Here is a 16781-nt window from a genome sequence, read left to right as displayed (position 1 = left end):
TCTCTTCCAGTACTCCGGAGCGAGGAGACAGACAGGATGACTGGGGACGCCGCCAGGTTTTCTTTGCTCCGCTCCGATTTTAGTGGATTTTAATGCTGTGGCTGACGCCACTGGACTTTTAGTGTTGTTCTTATGTTTTTACTGTGTGTTCTCCCTGGCCAGGGGTGTTTTTAACTGTTTTAAATCTTTTTTGTGAAATAAATTATATTTTAGTAATCGAGTTTTATATTGTTCTCTTGCCTTGGCTACTCCACTGCTCTGTCCGTTTTTTGAAGGGTTGCCCTTCACTTAGAACAAAACCTGGTGTCCACCTACATATCTGGCTACTCGGAACATCTCAAGGTCCTGTACCCATCTGTCGGTAAACTGGACCTGGGCTTGTTGCAGGGATCTGAAGCTACTAAACACTTCATGAGTGTATGCACTCACACTTAGGACCATATAATTATAAATATGACCGTGATGAAAGCTGGGCAGCACGCTAACGTCTTCAGTCCACTCTGTATGCTCGTATGGGTCTAACCTTTTCACTCCTTTGATTTTTTCCTCGTACCTTTTTTTTGCCTTTCGTCAAGTCTGTCTTTGTACAGACCCGCCGTGTTCTCCTTCGTTTTGTACATAACTGTTTTGGGGCAAATAAAATGCAAGTAGGGATTAAAACAGCAGAATGAATGGTTACTGGTACTGGAAATGCTGGCGCTTGATGCAGTGTTTTGATTTTGCTGCCGCTCGTACCTACAATGCAACCCTTGAGCTTTCAGAACTAAAAAGAAACATCTTTAAAACTTAACGAAGTCCAGGTGCCTTCGACTCCAGCACTTTAGACCACCAGGATCTGGATGACTGAAAACATCCAGACACATTTTCCTGTATTTTAATTTTATCATTAATTATTTAAAATAGTGTAAAACTTCCCAAAATGAACTAAATCTATAAAGAGATTGTAAAGAAACAACTTCTATGACTTTATATCCTTTGTTGTGTTGACAAGATATCCTGCTCAAGTCACACTAGGCCTGGACTGTGCTGTCGTGCAATACCAAATTTGACCAGAAGACAGTGCAGTGAGTCAGTGTTTATTTAACCGGGTCGGTTTGTTTTCGGCATCTTCTTCCCGCCCAATGGTGGCATTTGTCTCTGCCCATTCTGCCATTCAACAAAAGCCTTTATTGAGAATAATTTAACCCTCATCCTCCATCTTTCCTGTGCTAATGTGCTTGTGTTAGCCTAACCATAGCACTGTAGCTAGCCACCAGCTAGCACACTACTATATATAAACTAGCCCAACTTCACTAACTTTCCAAACGTCGCTGCTATTTAGTTTTCTGTCTTTGTTTACACCCAACATTATAGAAATGCCGTGTTTTGTTTTAATGCTAAGTTCTATCTCGTACATCCTCTCTTTCATTGATGTCTGGATGTTAAACTTTAACACTGACATTTTATTGGAGCTAAAAATACCTGGACCATTTTTAGCTATTAGTGGTGTCTGAGTGTTTGTTTATTTTTGGGAAGTGAAGGAACCTTTGGACCTGGAAATATCCAGTGTGCAAACGAATTTTCCCGAAACACCGAGGTAAGCTGATGTTATGGAGCAGTATTATTAATTCTCAGTGTCTGTGTTCACCTTAAGTATCCTGAGCCCCCTATTCAATTCTTTTTTATATACATATATTTTTAAATAACTTTACCAAGTGCAGGGAGTAATAACAGCAAAGGTGTGAGATGGAAGTCATGTTCGGTTAAACAACAGCTCACTGTGGCAAAGTGAAACTCTCGAGTGCACATCCAAAGGGGAGATGTCACCGCTGTAAGTCGAGGAAAACAAGCCATTTGTCTCCGCGTCCTGCTGTGCAGAGCAGCCTCTGCTCCATCACAAGGTTTCCACTGACCTTATAAACCACCAAGTGTGGACGCTCTCTGCATGATGCAGCGAAAAAAGCCACAAACTGAGAGCCTCAGAGGCACACAGTTAGCAGTGACACCGGTGAAAAAGACTAGTCGAGCTTTAAACCATGTAAAGCACTTTGTGCTACAGTTTTTTGTATGAAAAGTGCTTTATAAATAAAGATTGATTGATTGATTGATTAAAAAGCATGTTGAGAAACACATCTGTTTCTTCTACAGTAATTAGATGGTTTTAGAGGTTGGCCGGATTGATCCAAATATCGATACCAACGATGGTATTGGTACTGAATCGATATGGTTATGAATAAATTTAGGTGTAAATTTTACCACAAGAGGGTTTGGCTCAACTTAAAAGTGACCCTTAAAAGTTCCCTTATCATCAATCATGCTTTTCTTTCTTCCTTTTATTTGATTCCACTGACATTTAGAATTCATTGTGAACTCTGCATGGCTCCTGCTTAAGTAGCTGATTTGCTGAGAACTTACTCCATGTGATTGGGGCTATTTAGCTGTTCCACACCTTTAAATTTCATATCCACAGGCGACCACCTTTTAGGCGGTAGCTCCTAAAGTTTGGAACAGCTGTTTTCCATCTGATAGGTTGGCCATAACACTGGTTTTGCTTTTAATTGCGCGATGAAGGAGAATCTATGTTGTAAAGACATAAACTTCACATGATCTCTAAAAACTTCAGGCCATCTGAGCACCCAAGTCTGAGGGGTTTTCCGGGAATGGTGATGCTATTTTGTCTGTTTTGATATCTTATCTTTAAAATAATCTTCTCTAGAGCAGGTTAGGTCTGCAGCTTCAGAAGTGTGCCTGAGAACTCGGGCTTAAACCTGAAGTCTGAGTGCAGGTTTCAATTCAATTCAATTCAATTTTATTTATATAGCGCCAAATCACAACAACAGTCGCCTCAAGGCGCTTTATATTGTATGGTAGACCCTACAATAATACATACAGAGAAAAACCCAACAATCCAGGCTTCTGGATTTTTTTTGGAAGAATTCTATAACATTACAGGACTGGTAAAATTGGGAGTTATTGTCTTCACGTTCTCAAGATACCACAACCTGAACTGGGCTTCTTTGGAGCAAAGTGCAATAAAACAGATGGATGTCAGCAGGTAAAACATGTCTGGCTCTCACCCACCTGAAGAAGCAGCTCCCCCTCGGGTATCTGGATCTCTGTAGCTCCCGTCGTCTTGCTGGCATTGTTGTGATCGCTGCTCCTGTTCGTGCCACTGGATAGCCGGTTCTTCAATGCCACTGCAGAAACAAAGAGGACAAGTTAGTAATGACCAGCAAAGGTCCGGGTAAACCAGATCCGAGTAATTCAGGAACAAAAATGGAAAAAATGTTTTGCGTTTGAATTTATCCTTTGCAGCTGCATCCCGTAGTGAAGAAGCCGGAGGGTTTTCAGGAGCTTTGTTTTAAGATATTTTGACAGGAAGGCCAGTGGGAATAACAGCTTTACAGAAAGAGACAGAGAGTGACAGAGGGGGATTTCAGGACACAGCATAGAGGGAGTAACACCTTAAATGAAGGTGTGAAGAGGGAGAGAGTAACACCTTCAGGAAAGACTGTTTTCACACATGAACTTTGGATCATTTTGGGAGAATCAGGCTGGGATAGTGCTTAGTGTGTCATAACACAGTTGTACTTCCTCAGATGCAGCACAGAGCAGGAAAATGTCTGCTTCAAAGACATTCTCAGAACTGCAAATAGTGTGTGAACTTTATATGAAGGAACTGCCATTATAGAGGGTGGAGGAGGCAGGACTGCTGTTGTGAAAAACACATGAGGTATGTGAATGTTGCCTAATTTTAGCTAGAGAATAAACCAAAGCAATGATGGCTGATTTCTTAGTTTTTGCTAACAAATTTTTAATATTAGACAAAAATAACCTGACTGAATACAAATGCAATTTTTAAATGATGATTTCATTTATTCAGGGAAAGGATATCCTAATTTACCTGGTCCTGGGTGAAAAACCTAATAACTGGTTGTGCCACCCTTGGTAGTAACAACTGCAGAGTCCTATGTAGAGTCCTGAGACCAACCATGGAAGATGGTGTATTATGCGTGTGTGTGTGTGTGTGTGTGTGTGTGTGTGTGTGTGTGTGTGTGCGCACCCCTGAGGAGAAAATCTGTAGCAGGTCAAGTCTGAAGGAAACAAAGAGCTTTTCTGAAGCACCAGTGAAAACCTTAACAGAGGAGGAAGTCTCTGACAATATAGAGGCCGGAGGTTGGGACGGTCAAGCGGTTTCTTCTGATCATGATCCAGACGCCCCGCGGGATTTAATAACGCTCCATCGTACCTCTTTAATATCACGAATGGAGTGGCTATGTTGACCAGCCCTCGGTGGTAATGCACAGCATGATGACCAAACACAAACCTCGGCATAGAGCCATTAGAAAGTTATGATTTTGGATGGAAACAACAGCAGTCTCTGCTGAATGAGGTCCTCCTGGTTATTATCTGATCCAGTTACATTTCCAGGATCACTTTGCAGGGATAGGAGCCACTTTAAACCTTTAACATACTTCTAGTATTGTCAGCAAAGAGTTGCTTAGATTAAATTAGTATGACAACATTGTGCTTTGGGCCTTTAATTCAAACAGTGACTCTTCAGTGAGCTGCAGCCAAACCTTTGTCTGCTGATGACTCAGACACAAAATAAAGCCTGTCGACCATCAATTATTAAGAGCGAGACAGGGTGGAAGGGGGTTTTTGGACCCTGACGTCATGATTGGAGCCATTGGACAAAAAACACCCCGAGGCAACCATGAGGAGGAGGAGAAGCGACATGTGTTGGCAAACAGAGGTTGATGAGGAAACCAACACAACATATGTCCTTCGGTCTTCACAGGAAACCTCAAGAGGTCCTCACTCGAATAGACACTGCAGTATGTGCACAGAAAAGTTACAGTAAACAGGAACGCGATATTATCATAGTAACACATCAGTAACTGAGGGAGTTCATGAAGAGGCCCTTGGATGTCTTATTTTGTCCAAAACCCAAAATATATTCAGTTTCCAGCAAGGTCTAGCAACCTCCCAGGGTGCAGTTCCTCCAATGTCCACTTGGCTCTACCTGCACCTCAGTTTTCAAACAAGACTACAAAAGACAAGGGTCATAAGTGAGTAACTGCTTGTTTCTGCTGTTTATACAGTAGCATCTACACTCACTTTACTGCTCCAATGCCTTTCAGTCAGTTAGCAAGTTAGTTCAACTTGTGCTGCTAAATATTGGTTCTAAAACATTTTGTAGCCGCTTTACCCCACTCTTCTCATTGTATTAGAGTGTTTCATACTACCAGGCATGTCAAGAGTATATCCCTTTAGTGCTTAGTGTGTCATAACTGATACATACAGATTTTAAGATTTCTTTATAATCAGTGTGATGCCCCCCCAAAAAACCTAAATAAATTGCACAATACATTTTTAAACAATAAATACTCCCCAAAAATTGTAGAGATAAGTTATGTAGCAAATATGATGAAAGCTAAGATTTAATGTTTTTTGTTTTAACTCGTCAGAAGGTTCAATAAACGCTTGAATCATTGACTCATCTGATGAATAATTTGTTTTTTATGTTATGTTTATTAAACTAGAAAAACACCCAAGAATGTTGCATTTTACCGTGTGAAATTGTAGTATTTTATTATAATATCAGGTATCGGTAGGGTTGAAGGCAGTACTCTGTACCTTTTACGGCACCGACTAAAATACTGAGTACCGATTTGCACTAAATCAAATTTTGGTACCCGAGCACATCTGGGTTAGAAGAAGAAAGAGAGCGAGACCATGTGATGACTCAAACCTGAACAAAAACTCGATGCAGGCAACACTAGGTCCTTCAAAGAATGTCTGTGTGAATGAGTCTTGTATGATAAAATCTCAAAATAAAGTAGAAAATCACTTATAGGTACTAGTAAGGTAGCTGGATAAGCAGTTTTATAAGTTTTATGATGGTTACGCTGACATTTCTTGTCAGCATGCTATTTATGGTAAACAAATATGTTATGCCGGACGATATGTCTGAAATGTTAGTAGGTAAATGGTAAATGGACTAGTTCTTATAACTTTTACTATTTCATATTTTAGTACACAAACACCAGGAGACTGATGCTTACATCATTTACATCGTCTGACAGCAAAATGTTGTAAATAAATAATAAAACACAGAGAAGTATGGACTTATTTTGTTTGAGAAAACTTTGAATTTACTATTTCAAATGAAGCAAAGCACCGGAAACAGTACCAAATTCCACACACTGGTACTGGTTTTGGTTTAGCTGGTTACCAAGTTAATTACTTTTTATTCGTATTTAGTTTTAATCTTTTATTTTCATCTTTAAAAGTACTGAAAGTACAACAAGTGCTGTTTGAAAATGAAGGATTTTTTCGTATTATGTTTTATGGATGTTTTTCCATTGATTCATTCTTTGTGCTCCGCGCGGACAGAACGGCAGAGTCGAACAAAACCAAAGGTGGAGGAGTGTGCTTCATGGTAAACAGAAAGTGGTGTGATGCCACGAGCATTTCTACTCTTTCCAGCAGCTGCTCGCCACATCTGGAATTCCTGAGCATTAAGTGCCGCCCTTTCTATCTGCCCCGTGAGTTCACCTCGGTCATCGCCACGGTGGTCTACATCCCACCCCAAGCGGACACAGGTATGGCTTTGTCCGAACTACATGATGTGCTGAGTTCGCTTCAAAACAAGGATCCGGGCGCAGCCCTCATTGTAGCAGGAGACTTTAATAAAGCGAACCTCAGACAAGTCATGCCAAACTTTTACCAGCATGTCTCGTGTCCAAAGAGGGGGGATCGAATTTTGGATCACTGCTACACGCCATACAAGCAGGGCTACAAAGCTGTCTCACACCCGGCTTTTGGGAAGTCTGACCACAACGCCATCTTCCTCATTCCCCAGTATAAACAAAACATACGGAGGGAAGAAGTAACCACGAGGGAGGTGAAACGGTGGTCTGCCCAATCAGAAGCTACGCTACAGGACGCACTCGGCGACGTCGACTGGGACATGTTCAGAGCATGCGCAGTCGACATCAACGAGTTTACGGAAGTAGCAGTATGCTTCGTCAATATGCTAGCGGAGGAGATTATCCCCACTGCGACAGTCACCACATTCCCAAACCAGAAACCGTGGATGGACAGATCGATCCGCGCTGCAGTAAACGCCAGGACCGCCACCTACAACGCGGGTCTCGCCACTAGCGATATGAGCGCCTACAAAGCGGCCTCATACGGCGTGCGGCGCGCGGTGAGAGATGCTAAACGCCGGTACCGGGAGCGTGTGGAGTCCCGCTTCCTCCAGGGCGACACACGGAGTATGTGGCACGGACTACGCACCATTACGGACTACAAACCCAGGGACACTGCGCCGATCAACGCCGACTCTGCATTCACCAATGAGCTGAACCAGTTCTACGCCCGTTTCGAGGTTAGCCAGGCGGCTAATGCCATCTACCGCCTGACTACCGAGGACAGTGACGTCATCAGCGAGAGACCGGTGACCAGCATCGCGGAGCATGACGTCCGAGCGGCATTGAGGAGAGTGAACACAAGGAAAGCGGCGGGGCCAGACGGCATCACCGGCCGTCTGCTGCGCTGCTGTGCTGACCAGCTAGCAGGTGTGTTCACTTACATCTTCAACGAGTCCCTGGCGAAGTCTGTGGTCCCCACATGCTTCAAAAGATCCACCATCATCCCGGTGCCCAAGAACAGCAAACCCTCATCCCTGAACAATTACCGGCCAGTTGCGCTGACCTCGGTAGTAATGAAGGTGTTTGAGAGGCTGCTGAAGAACATCATCTCCTCCTCCATCCCAGACACCACAGATCCGCTCCAGTTCGCCTACCGACCCAACAGATCCACTGAGGACGCCATCGCCCACGTCCTCCACACCACCCTCAGCCACGTGGACAAGAAACAGGGTAACTATGTGAGAATGCTGTTTGTTGATTACAGTTCAGCGTTTAACACAATAGTGCCCAGCAGACTGTTCACAAAGCTGAGGGATCTGGGACTCAACAGCCGTCTGTGTGCGTGGGTGTTGGACTTCCTCACTGGCAGAACTCAGGTGGTGAGGGTGGGTAGGTGTGTCTCCGACAGCATCACCATCAACACAGGAGCACCACAGGGGTGTGTCCTCTCGCCACTGCTCTACTCCCTCTACACTTCAGACTGTGTGGCCACCCACGGCTCCAACACCATTGTGAAGTTTGCTGACGACACAGTGGTGTTGGGTGCCATCTCCAACAGCGATGAGGCAGCCTACATGGATGAAGTGAAGAATCTGGCATCATGGTGCCAGGACAACCACCTCCAGCTGAACGTCGGCAAGACCAAGGAGCTGGTGGTGGACTTCAGAAGGAGTCAGCACAGAGACTACAAGCCCATTATCATTAATGGAGCTCCAGTAGAGAGGGTGCAGTCCTTTAAGTATCTTGGCGTCCACATCTCCTCAGACCTGACATGGTCTGCCCACATTCAGGCCCAGACCAAAAAGGCTAGGCAGCGCCTGTATCACCTACGACAACTGAGGAAGTTCAGGGTCTCTCCAAAGATCCTCAGGATCTTCTATACAGGCGCTGTGGAGAGCATCCTCACACAGAACATGACATCGTGGTTTGGAAACAGCTGTGTGAAGGACCAAAAAGCTCTCCAGAGAGTGATCCGTACAGCAGAACGCTGCTGCAGGATTGCTCTCCCCCCGCTTCAGGACACCTACACCAGGAGATGCCGGACTAGAGCAACGCAGATACTGAAGGACCCGTCCCATCCTGGCAACAAACTGTTCCAACTTCTACAATCTGGTAGAAGGTTCCGCATCATCCGGGCAAGGACAGAGAGACTCAAGAGGAGCTTCTATCCTCAAGCCATCCGGGCCCTAAACCACCCCCCCCCCCCCCCCCACACACACACACACACCCGCCCTCTCACATCATCTATAATTGACTGAGACTCTCCTCCAGACACTCAATTCCTTTAACTTTAAATATGTTTATATTGTCCATTCTGTAAAATAGTCAGATGTCTATTCATATTAATGTACAGAATTCACCTGCTTGCTGCTACTACTGCACATTCACCCAATGTATATACTATATACATATATATATATATATATATTTATAATGTTATTCCTCTACCCCCCCCCCCCCCGCCCCCCTTTTTTTTGCACATGTTGAGGAGCGTGTCAGGATACATTTCACTGTGTGTTATACTTGTATAACTATGCATGTGACAAATAAAGAACCTTGAACCTTGAACCATGTGTTTTAATTTCCATGGATATTTACAAAATATCGATAAAGTTCAGTAAAAAAACCCTGATATTTTTATAGGCAGAAAATAACCAGGACATAAAATGGTAACACTGAAACTTAAACATTCAAGAATCCCATGGGTGACATCACAGTGGCCATGTCCATCTTTTACATACAGCCTATAGTTTTCAGTTGTAAAGACCTGTCACGTTAAAGTGTATTGATAAATGACTAAAAGATCCTTTTTATTGTATTGTTTCTACCATTTATGATGACTTAACAGCTGGTTTTTGGACATACAACCATCTTCTTGGATGCTTATTCAATGATAGCAACCATGTGCTTGGAGGTCCAAGCTCTGACAGACAAATACACAGTACTTTTAAAGCTTTCTCTCAAAGTAAGCTATAAGACAGTCTACTATTGACTTCAGAACATCAGCTCCTTCACCTGATCCAGAAAAACATTGTTAGAAGACTTGCACAAAGCTTCGGCATCAGTTCACAAAGCTGTATGTGAGCCTGAATATCTGAGAGTCAGCGGATTTGTTTCTGACTTTAATCCAGGCAAAGTCGCAATCATGCTTCCAGGCCCAGCGCTCAACAACAAGCAAACACAACAACTGTGAGGTCGACCTGCAGCTAAGACGACCAGCTGACAACAGAGGGATGACGACGCAAATGGTGACCCCATCTAATCTCATCCTCCTGCAGGCCCACGTTCACAGAGCGAGCGATGGAAATTAATTTTTCAAAGGTTCAGACGAGTGCAGAGGAGAGCACCTCCCTGGAGACAACAGAAGCAAAACAGAGAGCACTGTCTGCAAACTACAATGTGTTTGTGGGTGTGGGTGTTAAATTTTTATGAAGGACCTCTGCCTTCTCTAAAAACTGCAACCAAATCAATTTTACACTCGTTCCAAATGTCGCAATCTAAAGACCAGATCTTGTTCCATACATTCAGAAGCACCAGTTTTATAAATTTTATAAACAAGTTTTATTATTTTATTATAACAAGTTTTTATTATTAAAATGTTACTCAGCATTGGTGTTAAGCCACTTAACAGTGACCATGACCTATCGGCAGCAGATAAACAGTATGTGAAAGTCATGTCCTTAAGAAACAGTAACAAATCCATTAAAGACCTGACACAGGACCTAAGAGATCCATCTGGACCTTCAGCTGATCATCTACTGTTCACTGAAGCCTCATCAGAAATAGTCTCAGTGGAAGGGTGGCTGTCAAGAGGCCATTCATAAGGAAGGGTAACAGAGAGAAAAAGCTGAGGTATAAAAATTACAGAAGAACTGGACTGAAAATCAGTGGAAACAGGTCTGATGGAGTGATGGATCTGGTCTTAGTATTCTCATCAGTATGTACAGAGAAGGTCAGGAGAGAGGTACAAAAGTGAGCGCCTACAGCCATTTGTAAAACACAGTGGAGGCTCTGTCATGGTTTCAGCTGGATTTCAGTCACTGTTGCTGAAGATCTTGTCAAAAAACTCAGAAAAGTACCGTTAGATTTTGACGACCATGCAATACCATCTGGAAAACATCTGAGTGGCAACAGCTTCATTTTTCAGAATGACAGTGATCCCAAAACAACTGCCAATGCAGTAAAAATATACATGGATAGAAAAAACCCACAGTGGAACTAGGGCTCAGCGATACGGCCTAAAATCCATATCGCGGTATAATTTGAAACATGTGGGGTAACAATATATATCGCGATATATTCTTTTCTTTGGTGTGTCGTATTTTCCGCAGTATATTGCGCACTTAAAATCCTTTAATTTTCTCAAAAATCGACAGTGGGCCTTATAATCTGGTGCGCCTTATGTATGAATTCTGGTTGTGCTTACTGACCTCGAACCGATTTTATGTGGTACGTGGCGCTCAAAAATCTGTCAAAAAATGTTTTAGTACAACTTTGGTAAGCTACGAAGCCGCACCGCTTGATGGATTGTTGGAGCATTACGGCTACCGTAGTCAGGAGCCTTGCAGAGTAATCTGGGTCCAAAACTCCGTCCACTTCAGGTCCCAAAGTCAAACGAACACGGCAGCATCACTGAGAGTTAAAAACAGTCTAAATTATTTCTTTATCTTTAATAAAATCCAGGCATCCATGAAAACAGAATTTATTAAGTTTAACAGAGTTAGAAGCTAGCAGGAAGTTAGCTAGCTAGTTTCCACCTAAACATGATATAGCATGTTCTGACTGAGAGATTTCTGAAAAATTAAAACGTACAGCTCTGCCATCACTTCCAACATAAATGAAGACAGAAAACTAAACAGCAGTGACTTTTTTAGGGTTACTGAAGTTGGACTAGCTGGTATATAATGATGTGCTACGTGATCGCTAGCGACACAGCTATGCTAGCATAACATAAACACAGTGAAGCTGGAGGATGAATGCCAACCGTTTTCCACTCGATAAAAGTTAACGTGAGGGTTTCTGGTGGTTAGGGACAAATGCAATTGCATGGCAGGATGTTGTAAACGGATCAAACTTCATTCAGGAGAACAACTGAGATAATCCATCCACATTATGAGGTTAGTCATTAATATACTGCAACAACATGGGAATTCGACATTAATGAATCAATGGTACGGAAGTGGAGGAAGCGCAGTTTATGGCTTTTCTCATATTCCAAAACGTGCTTCATCTCTTTGCTATTACTGTCGCCCGGCATAATTTGCAGAGGATATTGCTTGTAGCCGCTGCGATACTTTCGACCAAAACAGGTGCAGCTTGATGACATCATCAACATGCGCTATCGCGGTAGAGCGGTATAGTCAAAATCTCTACCACTGGCCAAATTCATATCGTTTTTACTGTATACCGTTTATACCGCCCACCCCTAAGTGGAACACTATCAGTCATGGATTGGCAGAGAAAAGAAGAAAAGGCATAAAAATCCAAAGAAGAGCTTTGAATGTCCCTCAAGAAGCCTGGAGAACTATTCCTGAAGACTACTTAAAGAAACAACAAGAAAGCTGCCTAAGAGAGTTCAGACTGTGCTGAAGTTTATTCTTCAGCACCTTTTAGTTTTTAATCTCTAAGAGAAGTCTGTGTAGGTTTGTAGATTAAAGCTAAAACTTCGATTTACCTATTGGTGTAAAGCACATGTGTCAAACTCAAGGCCCGCGGGCCACATCCGGCCTGGCGTACATTTACATCTGGCCTGCGAGATCATTTTATATAGATTTATTATTATTGTTATGCATGGCCCGGCGATATGAGGTGCTAATAACACACAAACAACAGATCCCATAATGCAGCGGTGCAGCCTCCTTGCCAAACGCTAGGCTACTTGGGAACAATCAAGTCAAACTTCTGTTATTGTGAAGTTAGCCCCTCACAATGGCGAAGAGAAAAGTTGATTCTGAAAACAGAGCCTTTCAGCACCAGTGGGTGACTGAATATATGTTTACAGACATTGCTGGTAAACCCGTGTGTCTTACTTGTGGAGCTAATGTTGCTGTAATTAAGGAATTTAATTTAAGATGGCACTATGAGACAAAACATCAGGATAAGCTGAAAAACCTAAATGCAGAGCAGAAACTACAGAAGGTAGAAGGGCTAAAGAAGAATCTGACATATCAGCAGACGTTTTTTACCAGAGCAAAATCACAAAGTGAAGCTGTTGTGAAAGCAAGTTTTATTGTAGCAGAGGAGATAGCCAAATCAGCCCGGTACCACTCTGAAGAGCTGCATGATGAAGGTGTGCGACGTCTTGTGTCCAGACAAAACGCGCTTCATCCGTGGAGTGGAAATATTGGACATTAAATCGATGCACGGGACAACGACAGGAAAAGATTTTTTTAAAAACGTATGTCAAAGTATAACCAACGTGAAACTACCCTGGGACAAACTTGTTGGATGGAGCGCCGGTGTTGTGCGGTGAAAAAAAGTGGACTAGTCGGCAGGATGCGAGTAAAGATGCAGGAGGAGAACTGTACCGGTGAGTTAACAGCATATCACTCACTGCATCATACACCAGGAAACCCTGTGTGGTAAAGTCCTAAAAATGGAGCATGTAATGATCACCGTAACGCAAACCGTAAATTTTATCCTAGCTAAAGGTTTAAATCACCGTCAATTTCAGTCTTTTATGTGGGAAATAGATTCAGAGTTTGCCGACATGCCATCATACAGAGGTCTGTTGGCTGAGTTGGGGAAAAGTTCTCAATCGAGTTTTTGAGCTCAGCAAGGAAATCTGTCAGTTCATGGACATGGCATGTATGATGCGGTGAAGGCATTTCAAGTGAAGCTGTCACAAATGCACCAGTGCAACTTGCCTCACTTTCCCTGTTCCCAAGTAATGTTGAACCAAGTCAATTGACTTTGCTGAACTGCACCTGTGCAGATTTAGATGGAGCTGCAGTGTAATGATACACTCAAGGGAAAGTACGACACTGAATGGCCCGCACAGTTTATTAGTTCCATTCCTGAGGCAATGCCCCAGCTCCGTCTACATGCGGCTCCAACCTTGTGTATGCTTTCATTTATTTTTCTGGGGTTTTTGGCAGCATGTTCATATTTCTAACCTGCATAATTTTGACAGGATATATTTTTATGAAGAGCAAATTATTTAAAGTTAAAGTTTATTTTTTTAAGTTTATTTAATCTGGACTAATATTCCTGTCTGTTTTTATTCATATTTATGTTTAAAAAACATTGTTTTAGTGTGTTCAATAAATGCTTATCTTGTTTGGCCTGCGACTTAAAGTGTGCCTTGAGTTTTGGCCCCCTGTGCAATTGAGTTTGACAACCCCGGTGTAAAGCTTGCACAATTGGGGTGTGAATCTGTTCACACATATAAATAAACAACCTGAAAAGATTGTTTGAAGTCCTTGATTTCAATTTCACCTGTTTTAATGACCTGCAGGACCCCTGCATCAGTGTCGTGTCCTAAGAAAATGCAGGTAAAAATCAAAGGAAACACTCCTACTTTAAGGACAGCTCTGCACAGATGTGAATGTGGAACAATTTGATGAGAATAAATATGAATAAAATCATGTCTACATGAAACAGCTGTGTAGTGCAGCAGCTGTATTTTCTTCTTTGATAGTAAATTTGCTGACAAGCGTCTTTCAAGTTCATCAGTTTTGCCAGATGTCATGAACGCAGCATCGAAGTCTGATGTGACATTTTCTTCTCCTTCATTTGCTGCTTCATGAGGCGGAATGAAATCTGATGCACAAAGACATAGTCACAGAGGTTGAAGGGAGAGTTGAAAGTTCACTTGAAATGTTCTCAGTGTTTGTGATGGGCTTACAGATTTTTGGTTGGTATCGGTGTACTGGAGACTTCACAATAAGCTGCGCACAAAGTAGGTTGTAAAATCCACTGATGAAAAGTTAATAAAGTGATGGCACTGTTTTCTCTTTTATGTATATTCAGTGAATGTATATATATGTTTTTAAGCCTTTAAGTCTGGATCTAACCGAACCCAAAGGGGAAAAGCTTCACACAATAGCTTTCCCCCTTTGGTGTAAAACTATTTATTTTTTAAACTTGGATTAAGAATTATCTTCATACTTTATAACCCTCAAATGTAACAAATCTAATGGTTAAACCCCCCAAAATGGACTATTCTAAAAATGATGTTGGCCCTTTTTTAATTCTGTAGTAGCAATACTTCTCAAAGAAGCTGAAACATGGGCAACAAAAGACGGGCAAAGAAAGTGGTATAAAAAGAAACAGCTGGAGGCACATTTTGGAACTAATTAAGCTAACTATCAACAGGGCAGTAATGTGACTGGGTATAAAAGAAACATCTTAGAGAGGCAGAGTTTCTCAGAAGTAAAGATGGGCAGGGGTTCACCAATCTGCAAAAAACTGCATTTACAAACCATGGAACAATTTCAGAATAATGTTCCTCAACATAAAACTGAATCAAATCCCAACTTTATTTATAGCGCACTTTTCTCTCTAATTTGCAGGATCTGACACACTCCTGTTGTGAACTGGTGCTATATGAATGAAACCTAAAGTAATTGGAAAAATAATGTCAGGAACATTGACTGTGACCCAAACTGTTTATATCACATATCGGAATTGTTGATCATTTCTTGATGCATCCCTAGGAGTGAATTTGTGACATCACAGCACTGAGGATTCTGCCTTGTTCAATCAGCTGCCCCTTTTCCTCTTCAAAGGCTCTGTAAAGCATCCATGAGTGGATTATCCCGCTGTGTTTTCATTCTCTGGGGCTTTCATCTCATCTCTGTTAACTGTAGTGCTCAGTTTGCTTAGACCTACATTACTGTGTGGTTAAAACTCAGGTGTAAGGGTCATCTCATGACCACAGGCACGGGGAGCTGACCTACAATACGTTTGTGCTGTGCTACAGTGTGAGGATAGGGGGGTCACTCAGGGTTCACGCACTTGTATGGAGATGCTTCTGCAGGCTGTTTTTGAAGCTTCTGTTGTGCATTTCTAGCTCTACAGAGGATTCGAGTGGAAGAGTTAATAACTCAGCAAGTTCCCCAGGAGACAGTGGCGTAGCAATACACTGTGTAGAGTGGATCAGGTGAGCTAAATCATCCAAACTCATGCTTATCTGATAACTAGCTAACCCTACAAACCAATGTTTTGATGCATACTCAATGATCCAGGTAAGTAAATCCCAAAAGGTTGATTCTGTTCATCTGGACGTAGCGTTTTCAGTGGGAGAAACGTTTGGTCACTCATCCAAGTGACTTCTTCAGTCTCAGCTGACTGCAGGATTCCCCAACCTTATAAACAGTACATTTGCACAGAAACTGAAACCAGCCCACTGAATGAACAATGGGCTGTGAGGTCAGGGCTGGGGGCCATAAGCTTTGTCCCAGAACACAAAGCAAAAGAAACGAAGAGAGAAGGAAGTAAGTAACCCGGACAGATCCAGAACTCCAGTACAGAGGTCAGAGGTCACAGACAGTGTCCTTTTCAGGTTGCCAAAGTAAATCCAGGTAACTCATCTAATGGTGAAAGTAATGTTTCAGTCAGGGCTGGGTTTTTTTCTCATTTGTGAATAAAAATGCATTTTACTTGAAATAAGGAAAGAAAATTTTATTATTATTTTATTTTCAGAATATCCCCCAGATCACTGTGAAAGTTAGTAATAAACAAAAATGGCTGAAATACTGTTGAAATGTATCTGTATTTGTTATATTTACAACTTACAACTGCTACTTCAATATATATATATATATATATATATGCACTGAATCATAATGCAGGTACAATTTACGTCATTCTGGAGCTTTGTTTGAGGAAATGTTCTCTTACTGGACCTCCCTAAATTTTAATTGAATACTCTTGCTGTGAACAGTGTGTTTTGCAAGACCACAATGAAATGTGCGAATGTATGAAATGCTGAAACAGTACTTTTGTGTCCTCATTGTCATAATGCACGTCCCTAATAACCACACACACACACACACACACACACACACACACACACACACACACACACACACACAACTCACAAACTACAACATATATTCAAACTATTGTTATGCAACACTGTGATAATGAAAAAGGATGAAATTAAAGAAGGCTGGAAGTCATTCCCTGTGTTATCTGGGA

The 16781-nt window shown here is 42.2% G+C and overlaps 1 protein-coding gene across 1 annotated transcript in view; it reads right to left on the bottom strand.

Moving 5' to 3' along the window:
- The window catches only part of ahr1b (aryl hydrocarbon receptor 1b), a 64845-nt gene that overhangs the window by 39954 nt on the left and 8110 nt on the right, over positions 1 to 16781 (bottom strand). Inside the window, exon 3 of the mRNA XM_063467612.1 lies at positions 3061 to 3176. Coding sequence (XP_063323682.1) covers positions 3061 to 3176 — 116 coding nt within the window. The remainder of the gene's footprint in view (positions 1 to 3060; positions 3177 to 16781) is intronic.

Source organism: Pelmatolapia mariae, linkage group LG23 (genome assembly GCF_036321145.2).
Source record: "Pelmatolapia mariae isolate MD_Pm_ZW linkage group LG23, Pm_UMD_F_2, whole genome shotgun sequence".
NCBI lineage: Eukaryota > Metazoa > Chordata > Actinopteri > Cichliformes > Cichlidae > Pelmatolapia > Pelmatolapia mariae.
This window is presented reverse-complemented; position numbering and strand designations above follow the sequence as displayed.